General features: G+C 42.6%; 2 protein-coding genes across 3 annotated transcripts in view; one reads left to right on the plus strand and one right to left on the minus strand.

The window, feature by feature from the left end:
- The first annotated feature begins 2,497 nt into the window (after positions 1 to 2,497).
- LOC115202211 (high mobility group protein B2) lies at positions 2,498 to 5,200 on the plus strand. The gene is made up of 5 exons (XM_029766191.1): positions 2,498 to 2,613; positions 3,402 to 3,563; positions 3,736 to 3,887; positions 3,976 to 4,150; positions 4,264 to 5,200. Exons 2-5 carry the CDS (start codon positions 3,414 to 3,416, stop codon positions 4,429 to 4,431), a joined length of 645 nt encoding a protein of 214 aa, XP_029622051.1. The 5' UTR covers positions 2,498 to 2,613; positions 3,402 to 3,413; the 3' UTR covers positions 4,432 to 5,200.
- A 1,133-nt stretch (positions 5,201 to 6,333) lies between these two features.
- The window catches only part of LOC115202212 (N-acetylgalactosaminyltransferase 7), a 31,333-nt gene continuing 23,274 nt past the window's right edge, over positions 6,334 to 14,392 (minus strand). For both annotated transcript variants that reach the window (XM_029766193.1, XM_029766192.1), the window contains exons 9-12: positions 13,912 to 14,130; positions 8,344 to 8,442; positions 8,126 to 8,254; positions 6,334 to 7,860 (exon numbers count right to left, since the gene is read on the minus strand). In XM_029766193.1, the coding sequence (XP_029622053.1) occupies positions 7,723 to 7,860; positions 8,126 to 8,254; positions 8,344 to 8,442; positions 13,912 to 14,130 (585 nt within the window). In that variant the 3' untranslated portion in view covers positions 6,334 to 7,722. The remainder of the gene's footprint in view (positions 7,861 to 8,125; positions 8,255 to 8,343; positions 8,443 to 13,911; positions 14,131 to 14,392) is intronic.

Here is a 14,392-nt window from a genome sequence, read left to right on the forward strand (position 1 = left end):
CTAACCTGCTACCTTAATTCTCCTGAGCTGCTGCATAAATTCTCCTAACCTGCTACAAAAAATGTACTTCAGGTTGTAACTGTATAGGCTACCACCTAGTTTCTACCATGAAGCAGCCTGACTGAGAGAACAACAGTGAAGATGGCTGAAAATTGCTAATGCTAGCAACAAAGTAGGCCCTATTCATTTTTCAAGAGAAGTGCCATAGGTTTCTTTTAGGCTTACACTCTTACAAAAAGAGTTCCAAAAGGGTCCGTCGGCTGTCCCCATAGGAGAACCCTTTCTGGTTCCAGGTAGAACCCCTTTTGGTTCAAGGTAGAACTATTTTGGGTTCTATGTAGAACCCTCTGTGTAAAGGGTTCTACATGGGACTCAAAAGGGATCTAACTGCAACCAAAAAGGATTCTTCAAAGGGTTCTCCTATGGGGACAGCCGAAGAACCCGTTTAGGTTCTAGATAGCACTTTTTTTCTAAGAGTGTAGAGCAAGCAGAAGTTTTCCATAAATGATTTAGACATTGGACTACTACTTTAACGTAGTAAATCTAGAAAGCTGACCACAACAATAGACTACCAAGCTCGAGCTCGCCACACACCTGGACTAATTAGTTATAAAATGGGTACATTTATTACTGATGCATCAAAATAGCTCAGGTATGTTGCCTAGTAGGTCTATCTGAAATTGCAGCTAAGGACAATGGGACAGTAGATAGCAAACACACATTGATGCTGCGATAATGTACATCAATTTGTGAGAATAAACATACTTGTCTGTAGTATTAATTGCTGCACTGATTGATTAGGGGAAAATTATCATGCTGGCTGCAACCTGGTCTCAGAGCAAAACGTATTATTCTGTACCCTCTATTTGGTATGATATGTTTACCTCCGTATGGTATGTATTAATTTGTGGATGTCCATCACCCATTTTGGATGATGTGTTACGTGTTACAATTCATATTATATTTAACAAATGCAAACGTACAATATGTTACGAATTTGTGAAATAAATATGTGAAACATACAATATGTTATGAATTAGCAAAGCATATGATATGCTATGAATTCTAGCTAGGTGGCAAGGTGGCTAATGTTAGCTAGTTGGCTGACGTTAGCTAGGCTAGGGGTTAGGGTTACGTTTAGGAGTTAGGTTAAAGGGTTAAAGTTATGGTTAGCTAAAAGGGTTAAGGTTAGGTTTAGGAGAAGGGTTAGCTAACATGCTAAGTAGTTGCAAAGTAGCTAAAAAGTAGTACATAGTTGAAAACTTGCTAATTAGCTAAAATGCTGAAGTTATCCATGATGAGATTCGAACTCACAACCTTTGGGTTGCTAGACTTTCGCATTATACCCTACCCGTTTTTGCCTTAAGCAAAAATGTGTCTTATGTAAGTATACCAAAAGTAACATATACTAATTTGAGTAACCCGGATTTACGTATACTATGTTACGTCTAGTATATGAGACCAGGCTGCAACAATAGGCTAGGTTATAGGCTTAACTAGGCTATATAAAGCTACTACTAGGCCAATATTGCAACGATATCTTGATTTAAGACTGTTTGAAAACAAAAGCTTCAGTCGCGTGGCGTGGCTTTACATTGCTACAATGTCTGCGGCTCGGTAGTACAACACAAAGCGTGGGCGCACACTGGGGTCGCATCCGCACGCAGCTGACAGCTGTTTCCCTGCTGGCCTTTGTGCTCTTCTACGGTTATGGTGGAGCTTGCTGTTACATTTCTGACTGGCTAGATGGACACTTGCACATGGAAACATTTGAGCATTTAGAAGAGCTCAGGCAGAACGTATCAATGGCTGTGTGGGGTCTTTCTGTAGTAACGTTGTAACACTGTCTGAAATATTGAAAACGTTTTACACCTTTACATGAATACATACATGTTATTTGCATTGCATATTGAAATCTAGCTCAAATGTCTGCGCATGTTGTTGCTCAAATCTGATTGGCTTAATTTTGGTGTAAATTTTAGTTTAATGTCATGATCATTCACCTTGATTACTGGCATCTGTTATCTCGCAGCTCAAACATTTTATTGTGTTTTTATTTTCATCAATAACTGTTCATTTCTATTGTTTCCTAAATTATCTGATGGGCTAGAAATGGCAACGGATCCTGTTAATATGATCCTTGAGACGTCACTACCACCCCCATTGCAGTTAACATTTTAAATAGTTACGGTAGGTTAATAGTTAAGGTTAGGTAAGGTTAAAGTAAGGGTTAGGGTAGGGACGGCCCAATGATCTTGGATAGCACTGACCCAGTGGGAACGGGCATTCAACACACAACCCCCTTCAAAGCGTTTAGGCTTTTGGCGCCGTCTATTTTAAATCCCCACTCCGGCCAATCACATGAGTTTGCCATTGATCCGCCACAGACAACCATGATAGTCTCAAAATATAGACATTCAGCCAATCCAAACAGCGTTCATGCCCTGGGTCCCAGATTCAAATTGAAATGCGTAATTTCAGCCAACCGTATATGACAAGCGGGAGGAGCTCTAAAAAACATTTAATCAAGTTTGTGCGAACTGTCTCCCACTCACAAAACAGTGCGAAGGACTTTACATTGGCACTCATTGTACTTGTGTGGCTGGATAATAGGTGAGTAAGGGAACTTCTACGCCTATCAGTTCTTTCGTGATTTTCTACATGTAAAGTTTGTTTTTGGAATGCTTTTGAACTTAAGGCAAAACCTCTCAAATGCTTACTGAAGAATATATGTGGTTAACTATTTTACTCAACTAAGCCAGCGAAGTTGGGAAGCGCGCGCTGTGATGCAGTTGCTATTTAGCTAGCTAACTTGATGCCCTAACACATTTAAGAATGTATTGTTCTGGTCGTAGACAAGAATGTTCAGTATGATAAGGAACATTTTAAATGTTTTCCGTGCAGAAATTACTTTTTGGGTACTTCTTTCAGACATAACATGCTAACATCGTGCTAGGTAGTTGGCGATGTTGCACGATGCATTCCATACTTGCTGCCATTGACTGAGCTAGCCTAGCTAGCGTCGTTACTAGACTAACTTCGATCAGCCTTGCAGAAATGGTTTAGGTAGCCTTTCGGGGTTTATTTATGCCTAACGGGTATAATTCGGATTACCCAATTTATCAATGTTTAAATGGTTTGATCCTACTTATTGCATTTGTTGGGAGACTTGGTTTAGGCGGGAAACAAAATGGAGGGACGCTTATTGTCCTAGCCGTATAGCCACAATGAAGCAGGAACTCAATCGGATTAGCGCGGTTTCGCGTCCTTGGGCTGTCCGTGGAGTGGTTTGTGGCTTGTTTACTCGCTGGTACCATCCGAATACATACCTTTTAGCTATTTATATATTTTGAGATTGTATTACATTTTTTGCTTAATATTTTTTTTTCTTCCTTTTTCAGAATATAGCAGCCATGCCGGGTAAAGATCCTAATAAGCCGAAGGGAAAGACTTCTTCCTATGCGTTCTTCGTTGCGACGTGCCGGGAAGAACACAAGAAAAAACACCCAGGAACTTCAGTGAACTTTTCCGAGTTCTCAAAGAAATGCTCAGAGAGGTGGAGGGTAAGTTCTGACTGAGCGGCCGCCATGTAAAAGTTGTTTTTTTCCGGGGGCAGGGGGCGGGGCAAAGCGTGCCTACGAAATAGTTAGCAAATCAATGTATCAAATGGTGGGGATTTGGCGCAACATGGCTGCTGCAATGAGTGGTGTGACTAATGCAGTTTCTCTTTTCCAGACCATGTCTGCAAAAGAGAAGGTGAAGTTTGAGGACATGGCCAAGGGTGACAAAGTCCGTTATGACAAGGACATGAAGGGTTATGTGCCCCCCAAGGGATCCAAGGCAGCAGGAAAGAGAAAGAAGGACCCCAATGCCCCCAAGAGGCCACCGTAAGTACTCCACCTATACAACTGTATCGATTTCTGTAGTGTTCAGATTTTGGAACTAAATGTGTTCTCAACATTCTATCCCCAATAGTTCTGCATTTTTCGTGTTCTGTGCTGAACACCGTGGAAGAATCAAGGCTGATAACCCAGGCATGGGCATTGGTGACATCGCCAAGCAGCTGGGTCTGCTGTGGGGCAAGCAGACTCCCAAAGACAAGCTGCCACATGAAGCAAAGGCCGCCAAGCTGAAGGAGAAGTATGAGAAGGTAAGGTCCACTCCAGAACCACTTTAACTATCACTTATGACCGACTAGAACTGTTGTCGGAGACTCGTCATGAAAATCAAGTCCATTTTTGTTAACTGAATTGTTTGTTGTAGGATGTTGCTGCCTACAAGGCTAAGGGAGGCGCAGGTGCAACTGCTAAGAGTGGCCCTGGCAGGCCAGCTGTTGGCAAGAAGGCAGCGCCCATGGATGATGACGATGATGATGATGACGAAGAGGAGGATGATGACGAGGAAGAGGATGATGACGAGGATGACGACTAAACTGCCTGGAAACTTGAGCTGGAGTATTTGCAAAACAATGTGAACCTTACAATGTAACATTTATAGCATTTTGGATTTTTCAGAACATGTACAGTGATGTGCAATGGCTGCAATAATGCATACAGGGGTCATATTGTGCTGTCTTGTAAATTAACAGCTCTTATTCTCAAAGCACTGCTTGTTTTGTCTTTGGATGGTGGCATGTTCTTTTCCGCCCTATATTGATATCGTTTCCACTGCCGTTTTTAAGAAATACAAGAAAATGTGTAGACGTTTGCGACCCATTTTTAACGTGGAGTTTCAGTGTAGAATGATTTCTTTTTATAATAAAATTTTGTTTTGTATATTATGATTAACTTCCTTGCCTTGTTGATGACAAGTTAGATTAGGGATGTGATTAGACAACTAGTCCAATTCAGAAGTCCCCCCCCCCCCCTTCTCCACACCCCACTAACTGGTCTTTCAGATCTGATCATTTAAAAGCCCACTTGGTAGGAAAAAAATTCTGAATTGGCTGTGTAAAAGCAGCCAAATGTACTCCATGTTGGTTAGCTACTAGTTTCAAGGTAGTGACCTATTAAATTGCACTAAAACTTCAATGATATAGCAATTCATGAAGTATACTAAATAAATGAAACATGTTGGGTTTCATGAGCTGAAATAAAAGCTCATTTTGTGTATTTCTACCACCTAGTTAAGGATTATTTTTCCTTTGCCAAGATAATCCATCCACCTGTCATGTGGCATATTAAGCCAATTAAACAATACATTAAAGGCCGCTCAAATGTGCAGTTTGTCAACACAATGCCACATCTCAAGTTGGAGTGCAGTTGGGCATTCCTGCTGTCAGCATACCGAGTCTAGCAACCCCTCAATGTTCACTTCTCTACCATAAGCCACCAAGTCCAGCTCTATACTGTGGGAAAGGGGTTTGATGTCATATGGGCAGGCATAAGCTACAGACAATGAAATGCATTTTATCAATGGTAATTTGAATGCACAGATACTGTGATAAGGTCCATTGTCTTGTATCATACTGAAACATGGCAAGGATCTGTACACAATGCCAGTAAGCTGAAAATGTCCCAGTTCTTCCATGGCCTGCATACTCACCAACATTCCGATCTCTATGCAACGGAGATGTCGCTCTGAATGAGGCAAATGGTCACACCAGATTCTGACCAACCAATGTATATCTGTATTCCCAGTCATGTGAAATCCATAGATTAGGACCATTTATTTCAACTGACTGATTTCCTTGTGAAATTGTTACATTTATATTTTCAGTATGAACTCATGTTTTACCTTTAACTAGGCAGGTCAGTTAAGAACAAATTCTTATTTTCAATGACGGCCTAGGAACAGTGGGTTAACTGCCTTATTCAGGGGCAGAACGACAGATTTTTACCATGTCAGCTCAGGGATTCGATCTTGCAACCTTTTGGTTACAAGTCCAACGCTCTAACCACTAGGCTACCTACTGCCCAATCATACTAGCGCGCTGTAAAGTTGACTTTCACCTTTGGTTGTAGACCTTGTGGTTACCAGCTAACAAGTCAATAGGGCACAGATGGTCTGAGGGAAATGCATGTCTCAAATCCACTGCAGTTGGAGTGGTTGACATATGGCCAGACAGGGTTGAGGCATTTTCTTTTGGATAGATAAACATGGTCTCATTTTGTATGTTATCTGGGGGAGGGGTGAGGACCCCAAAATCTGGGGGATTTAGCCATAGACATTGGATTTAGTGTAATCAGACTTGAACACAAGGTTGAAGGTTCAAAAGGTGCATGAATACAATAGGCCTATCGCAACATAGCTGCAATTGAGCATAATAAAAAAAGAGCTGGAGAAATATACATTTCCCTATAAAATTGTAATTTCAAGGAAAAGGGGCAAAAGTCATTAGTAAAAAGGTTCAATTTATTGCCATGAGTACAGTTCGAGCCAATATTTTCTTATAAGTTAGATATGTACACCTTCATCCAAGGCTCACTGCATAGCTCTCTTTTAGAAATAAACCTATTTACATTATAAAAATGCATACATATCACATCATACCCCAAAGAAAACACATTTTTAAAATTTTGCTTTGAACAAAATGGTGTCTGATTCTGGTTGCTTTGTAGTCATCATTCAACAACATTTACATACCAAGCTGGACATATATAAAAACAATAAAAACACAAACCCTTTCTTTATATAGCCATTTGAAATTCACCAGTTAGAGCTAACATGTTAAATTCAAGCTTTTGGAATTTCACTGTGCCTAAGACCAACATCATTGAAGTAGTAAGTCCTTTCAAAACATCCAGTGTTCATGAGTGGACTTATCCATCTAGCCTGGTCCAAGATCTGTTTGTGCTTTCTTGCCAATTAAACACCTATGGGTCATTGTACAAACAGATCTGAGACCAGGTTATAATCCATTGCAGTTTTCAAAAACAGGATTCTTAAAAACCTAGCTAGTGGGCAGTTTATGACACGACTACTAGAAGTGGTTTTGAATTGTTGAATGTTCAATTCTGCACATCGATTAATGAATCCGCCACCAATGTTTTTTTAAAGTTAGAAAAATTCTCCGACCCCTGAGTAATAGCCCAAAGACCCCAATAAGATGTAAAGATCGAGAGAAGAGCAAGAACGTGTAAACATCTACAACTGAAAAAAGGTCCATTATCCAAGTGTGTGTACGGAGAAGTATCTTCCGTGGGACATGGTTGAGAGAGAGCACAGTATCCCCTATATAGTGCACTGCTTTTGACCAGGGCCCTCCAGTAGGGGTGTAATTTCAGCTAAGCCTACACAATTTAAAAACTCTAAAAAGATATTTGGAGACAGCGAAAACAAGCAAAATTGACTCCAGCTATTATTACCTTAGTTGTAGCTTCATTCCCCAGTCAATAAGGGACTTAACTTTCTACAAACATGTCATACAGCAATTAGCTGCTAAGCACTAGCTCTGCACCGGGATTAAAAACGCACTGTTTTAAGACAAAAACTGCCTCAGCTCAATGTGCTCTAGCCGCTTAAACTGCATTTGCCATTTAATGGGGATTGGAATGACTTCAGTAGCCCATTTTAAAATAGTTGGTGTATGTTGACTGCCATACACAATTGACGCCCCTGCCCATAGGGCTCTGGAAGTAGTGCACTATATAGGGAAATAGTGTGCCATTTCAGACGTACACAACCTCTCAATGCAGCAGACAGTTGAAGTGCAGCGTTCGATGCCCTATCCTGTTGAGTGAGTTCCAGTAGGAGTAAAGTACCCTCTGTGGGGCCGTAGCTTTAAACCGCTACAATATTGTTCATCTCCCACTTTTGTGTGCTTTTGCTGGTGTCACAGTCTGCGATGAAGACCTTGTGGAGGACGTCTGACCGGTCCAGGCACCTCCCCGTGGGGACGTGGGTGAACCTGTGGAGGTCCTGGGAGGGAAACGAAACAGTGAGTTCACTTAAACTACATATACCCTCACACATACATGCTAATACGCTATGTTCAGCAGTACCATCTCAAGCTGTAGCGTGATAGGGAAAACTCATAATACTGTATTGGTAACAAGGGTGAATTCTCTTTCCAACTGTTTACATCTTATGAAGCAATCATATATTGAAACAATGGCACCAATCTAAGGAGGTTCTTATCTCAGGATTACACACTTTGTATATGAAGTTAGATGCAGCTGCATACCTTGAAGTATCTCCACTCTGTGTTCTCGTTCATGTTACAGTGTGTAACGATAACCGCCGACCCGTCTGGTCCTTTCGTCAAGCACTGGTCATACTGCATGAGCTGGTTGGCTTCATTTATCCTGAAAAGCTACAAGAGGTGTTTTATCAGTAAATGAGGAATAATGTTTAGGAATAAGTCAAGTCTATAATCCCAAATGACACAAAGGGTTTTCTGACCTGGTTCCCACCCATTCTGTGACAGGGTCCAATCTCCACGTTGCCTCCATTGGTGTGGCCCATACTGTCAATGCAGTAGCTGGTCTCATATCCACGGACCTGGAACAAAGCAATAATGTTCACTATACATTCCAAATGCACACAAAAGTATGTGGACACCTCTTCAAATGAGTGGATTTGACTCAGCCACACCTGATGCTGACAGGTGTATAAAAAAAAAAAAAAAAATTAAATTAAAACATTCGCCAAATATTGCCAGTAGAATGGCCTTCTGAAGAGCTCAGTGACTTTCAACATGGCACCGTCATAGGATGCCACCTTTCCAACAAGTCAGTTAGTAAAATTTCTGCCCTGCTAGAGCTTCTCCAGTCAATATTAAGTACTTTTATATATTTTGATTTTTTGTTGTACTTAAAACACCTTTTTCTCCCCAATTTCGTGATATCCAAATTGGTCGTTACAGTCTTGTCCCATTGCTACAACTCCCCTACGGGCTCGGTAGAGGCGAAGGTCGAGAGCCATGCGTCCTCCGAAACAAGACCCAGCCAAGCCACACTGCTTCTTGACAAACCGCTTAACCCGGAAGCCAGCCGCACCAACGTGTTGGAGGAAACACTGTCCAGCTGGCGATCAGAGTCAGCTTGCAGGCACCCGGCCCGCCACAAGGATTCGTTAGAGCACGATGGGACAAGTAAACAGCCCATCTATGTACAGGTGCAGTGATCTGTGAGCTGCTCTGACAGCTGGTGCTTAAAGCTAGTGAGGGAGATATGAGTCTCCAGCTTCAGTGATTTTTGCAGTTCGTTCCAGTCATTGGCAGCAGATAACTGGAAGGAAAGACAACCAAAGGAGGAATTGGCTTTGGGGGTGACCAGTGAGATGGAGCTTGTGCTACAAGTGGGTGCTGCTATGGTGACCAGTGAGCTGAGATAAGGCGGGGCTTTACCGAGCAGAGACTTGTAGATAACCTGTAGCCGGTGGGTTTGGCGACGAGTATGAAGCGAGGGCCAACCGACGAGAGCGTACAGGTTGCAATGGTGGGTAGTGTATGGGGCTTTGGTGACAAAACGGATGGCACTGTGATAGACTGCATCCAGTTTGTTGAGTAGAGTGTTGGAGGCTATTTTATACATGACATCACCGAAGTTCAGGATTGGTAGGATGGTCAGTTTTACGAGGGTATGTTTGGCAGCATGAGTGAAGGCCTTGGCCAGGTCGATGAATAAGGCTGCACAGTAATGTCTCTTATCGATGGCGGTTATGATGTCGTTTAGGACCTTGAGCATGGCTGAGGTGCACCCATGACCAGCTCTGAAACCAGATTGCATAGCGGAGAAGGTACGGTGGGATTCAAAATGGTTGGTAATCTGTTTGTTATCTTGGCTTTCGAAGACCTTAGAAAGGCAGGATAGGATAGATATAGGTCTGTAGCAGTTTGGGTCTAGAGTGTCACCCCCTTTGAAGAGGGGGATGACCGCGGCAGCTTTCCAATCTTTGGGAATCTCAGACGATACGAAAGAGAGGTAGCAACAATTTCGGCAGATAATTTTAGAAAGAGAGGGTCCAGATTGTCTAGCCCGGCTGATTTGTATGGGTCCAGATTTTTCAGCTCTTTCAGAACATCAACCATCTGGATTTGGGTGAAGGAGAAATGGTGGGGGCATTGGCAGGTTGCTGTGGAGGGTGCCGGGCAGTTGACCGGGGTAGGGGTAGCCAGGTGGAAAGTATGGCCAGCCGTAAAGAAATGCTTATTGAAATTCTCAATTATAGTGGATTTAATCGGCGGTAACAGTGTTTCCTAGCATCAAAGCAGTGGGCAGCTGGGAGGAGGTGCTCTTATTCTCCATGGACTTTACTGTGTCCCAGAACTTTGAGTTAGTACTACAGGATGCACATTTCTGTTTGAAAAAGCTAGCCTTAGCTTTTCTAACTGCATGTATATATTTGTTCCTAACTTCCCTGAAAAGTTGCATATCACGGGGGCTATTCGATGCTAATGCAGAACGCCACAGGATGTTTTTGTGCTGGTCAAGGGCAGACAGGTCTGGAGTGAACCAAGGACTATATCTATTCCTAGTTCTACATTTTTTGAGCGGGGCATGCTTATTTAAGATGGTGAGGAAGGCACTTTTAAAGATTAGCCAGGCATCCTCTACTGACGGGATGAGGTCAATGTCATTCCAGGATACCCCGGCCAGGTCGATTAGAAAGGCCTGCTCGCAGAAGTGTTTTAGGGAGCGTTTGACAGTGATGAGGGGTGGTCGTTTGGTCACAGACCCATTACGGATGCAGGCAATGAGTCAGTGATCGCTGAGATCTTGATTGAAAACAGAGGTGTATTTGGAGGGCGAGTTAGGATGACATCTATGAGGGTGCCCGTGTTTACAGATTCGGGGTTGTACCTGGTAGGTTCATTGATAATTTGTGTGAGATTGAGGGCATCAAGCTTAGATTGTAGGATGGCCGGGGTGTTAAGCATGTCCCAGTTTAGGTCGCCTGGTAGCACGAGCTCGGAAGATAGATGGGGGGGGCAATCAATTCACATATGGTATCGAGGGCACAGCTGGGGGCAGAGGGAGGTCTATAGCAAGCGGCAACAGTGAGAGACTTGTTTCTGGAAAGATGAATTTTTAGAAGCAGAAGCTCGAATTGTTTGGGTACAGACTTGGATAGTAATACAGAACTCTGCAGGCTATCTTTGCAGTAGATTGCAACACCGCCCCCTTTGGCAGTTCTATCTATCTTGGCGGAAAATGTTATAGTTAGCGATGGAGATTGCAGGGTTTTTGGTGGTTTTCCTAAGCCAGGATTCAGACACGGCTAAGACATCCGGGTTGGCAGAGTGTGCTAAAGCAGTGAGTAAAACAAACTTAGGGAGTAGGCTTCTAATGTTAACATGCATGAAACCAAGGCTTTTACGGTTACAGAAGTCAACAAATGAGAGCACCTGGGGAGTGGAGCTCGGCACTGCAGGACCTGGATTAACCTCCACATCACCAGAGGAGAAGTAGGATAAGGGTACGGCTAAAGGCTATAAGAACTGGCCGCCTAGCACATTCGGAACAGAGTAAAAGGAGCAGGTTTCTGGGCACAATAGCATCGATTCAAGGCATAGTGTACAGACAAAGGTAAGGTAGGATGTAAGTACATTGGAGGTAAACCTACGCATTGAGTAATGATGAGAGAGATAGTCTCTAGAGATGTTTAAACCAGGTGATGTCATTGCATATGTAGGAGGTGGAACAACATGGTTGGTTAACTTCTCTAGGGTAGGGGGCAGTATTTTGACGTCCGGACGAAAGGCGTGCCCGTAGTAAGCTGCCTGCTACTCAGGCTCAGAAGGTAGGATATGCATATTATTAGTCAATTTGGATAGAAAACACTGAAGTTTCTAAAACTGTTTGAATGATGTCTGTGAGTATAACAGAACTCTTATGGCAGGCAAAAACCTGAGAAAGAATCCAACCAGGAAATGTGTAAATCTGAGGTTTGTAGTTTTTCAAGTGATTGCCTATACAGTATACAGTGACTTAGGGCTCATTTTGCACTTCCTCAGGCTTCCACGTGATATTACTGAAGATTTATGATAAAAACATCCTAAAGATTGATGCTATACATCGTTTGAGATGTTTCTACGAACGTAAATATAACTTTTTTTGACTTTTCGTAGTGACATTTTGCGCACGCTTCCTGCATTTGGAGTAGTGGACTAAACGCGCAAACAAAAATGAGGTATTTGGACATAAAGATTAACTTTATCGAACATTTATTCTGGAACTGGGATTCCTGGGAGTGCATTCCGATGAAGATCAAAGGTAAGTGAATATTTATAATGTAATTTTGTCATTCCTGTTGACTCTAAAATGGCGGGTATTTGTATGGCTTGTTTTGATATCTGAGCGCTGTACTCAGATTGCAAAATTTGCTTTTGCCGTAAAGCTTTTTTGAAATCTGACACAGCGTTTGCATTAAGGAGAAGTGTATCTATAATTCTTTGAATAACTGTTGAATATTTTATCAACGTTTATGATGAGTATTTCTGTAAATTGATGTGCTCATTCACCGGAAATTTTGGGAGGCAAAACATTTCTGAACATTACACGCCAATGTAAAAAACAAAATTGGGTTTTTGGATATAAATATGAACTTTATCGAGCACAACATACATGTATTGTGTAACATGAAGTCCTATGAGTGCCATCTGATGAAGATCAAAGGTTAGTGATTCATTTTAGCTGTATTTCTGGTTTTTGTGACGCCTCTCCTTGCTTGGAAAATGGCTGTGTGGTTTTTCCTTGTCAAGGTGATGTCCTAACGTTATGATTTTGCCTTAAAGCCTTTTTGAAATTGGACAATGTGGTTGGATTAACGAGAAGTGTATCTTTAAATGGGATATAATAGTTGTATGTTTGAGAAATTTGAATTATGAGATTTGTTGTTGTTTTGAATTTGCCGCCCTACTATTTCACTGGCTGTTGAATAGTGTGTCCCACATACCCCAGAGGTTAAGGCATATTGAGCAGGGCTAGAGGCTCTACAGTGAAATAAGACAGTAATCACTAACCAGGACAGTAATTGACGAGGCATATTGATATTAGAGAGAGGCATGCGTAGCCAAGTGAACATATGGTTCCAGTGAGTGGTTGGGCTGACTGGGGACACGGCGATTCAGACAGTTAGCAGGCCGATGCTAACAAGCTAACAGTTAGCAGGCCGGGGCTAAACAAGCTAGCAGTTAGCAGACCGGGGCTAAACAAGCTAGCAGTTAGCAGACCGGGGCTAAACAAGCTAGCAGTTAGCAGACTGGGTTAGCAAGCAAGCAGTTGGCACACCGGGGCTAGCAGTTAGCAGACCGGGGCAAGCAAGCTAGCAGTTAGCAGACAGGTGCTAGCAAGTTAGCCTTTGGGGGAACGTCACGATGGGGGTGTCTGTTTTTGCCTCTTCGTGCGGTGACGTCGATAGACCAGTCTTGGAATTAGTAGGGTTCCAAGTAGCTCTAGGTAGCTAGTAGGCCGCGGTTAGCAGAATGGGCCTTCTGCGGACGTCGCGCCCGAGGGGCCTGTTATGCTGTGGTTTGAGTCACGTTGTTCGAACTGGCGAGAGCTTTCCGAGCTAAAGGTTAGCTGATGACCGCTAGCAGTGGTTTGCTGACTGATAGCTGGTAAGCTGGCTAGCTTCAGTTGAGGGATTCCAGATCTGAAGTAAATATAAATACTTTACAAAAAAAAAACAGATCCACGCCACATTGGGTGAGGCGGGTTGCAGAAGAGTATTTAGAAGTTGAGGTTTAGGAAAATATTTTAAAAAGATATGTGAAGAAAAAGATGTAAAAATATATATACAAGGGACACGACAGGACAAAGAAAGACGTCTGACTGCTACGCCATCTTCGATTATGTACCCTTAGGAGTCCACATACGTTTGGTCATGTAGCGGACAGTAACACACTACTCCTCAACAGATGTATATGTTGATATTTTAATGAAGTAAGACTGCAATTCAGCTTTTAGCTACTATCGTGTAGCATGAATAAACTAAAAACAAAATATGGACAATATTTTTGCCTACCTCTCCCCACTCCACGTTTTTGGGGGGCAGTGGGTAGTTCATGGGGATGTCATAGGCAATTTCTTCCATGAACCACTTGAAGCTCTTGCAGCGGTGCTCCTCTCTGAACTTCTTGAGCTGGCTGATGTCCCCGTAGGCCAGGGTGAGGGTCTCCGGCCGGCTTGCATAGAAGTAGTCCTTATAGTCGTCCCACCAAACCTCCACCACACGCACATAGTTCTGGAGCAGGGAGGATCAGAATAAAACACCAATTATTAGTTCCCATGAAGGACAACACCTCTTGAAGGACATCAGTCAGTCAATCCATATGCTACTTCTTTAATCTTTTCCATAAGATTGCTGATGTTTTATGATACAATACAGATGACCGATACATATGATATCCATATAATTAATCCACTACTGACCATTTGATAAACGGCTGTAGGCCTACATGAACTGTCCTTAGCACAACATATCATTCAATCTAGTCACCCTTGTA

Source organism: Salmo trutta, chromosome 11 (genome assembly GCF_901001165.1).
Source record: "Salmo trutta chromosome 11, fSalTru1.1, whole genome shotgun sequence".
In the NCBI taxonomy this organism is placed as follows: Eukaryota; Metazoa; Chordata; class Actinopteri; order Salmoniformes; family Salmonidae; genus Salmo; species Salmo trutta.

What these genes read in the sequence shown, in the direction of transcription:
- LOC115202211 (XM_029766191.1), top strand. Translation starts at nt 3,414, where the DNA reads ATGCCGGGTAAAGATCCTAATAAGCCGAAGGGAAAGACTTCTTCCTAT. An exon ending in AATGCTCAGAGAGGTGGAGG is followed by an intron (nt 3,564 to 3,735) that starts GTAAGTTCTGAC and finishes TCTCTTTTCCAG; the next exon opens with ACCATGTCTGCAAAAGAGAA. An exon ending in TGAAGGAGAAGTATGAGAAG is followed by an intron (nt 4,151 to 4,263) that starts GTAAGGTCCACT and finishes TGTTTGTTGTAG; the next exon opens with GATGTTGCTGCCTACAAGGC.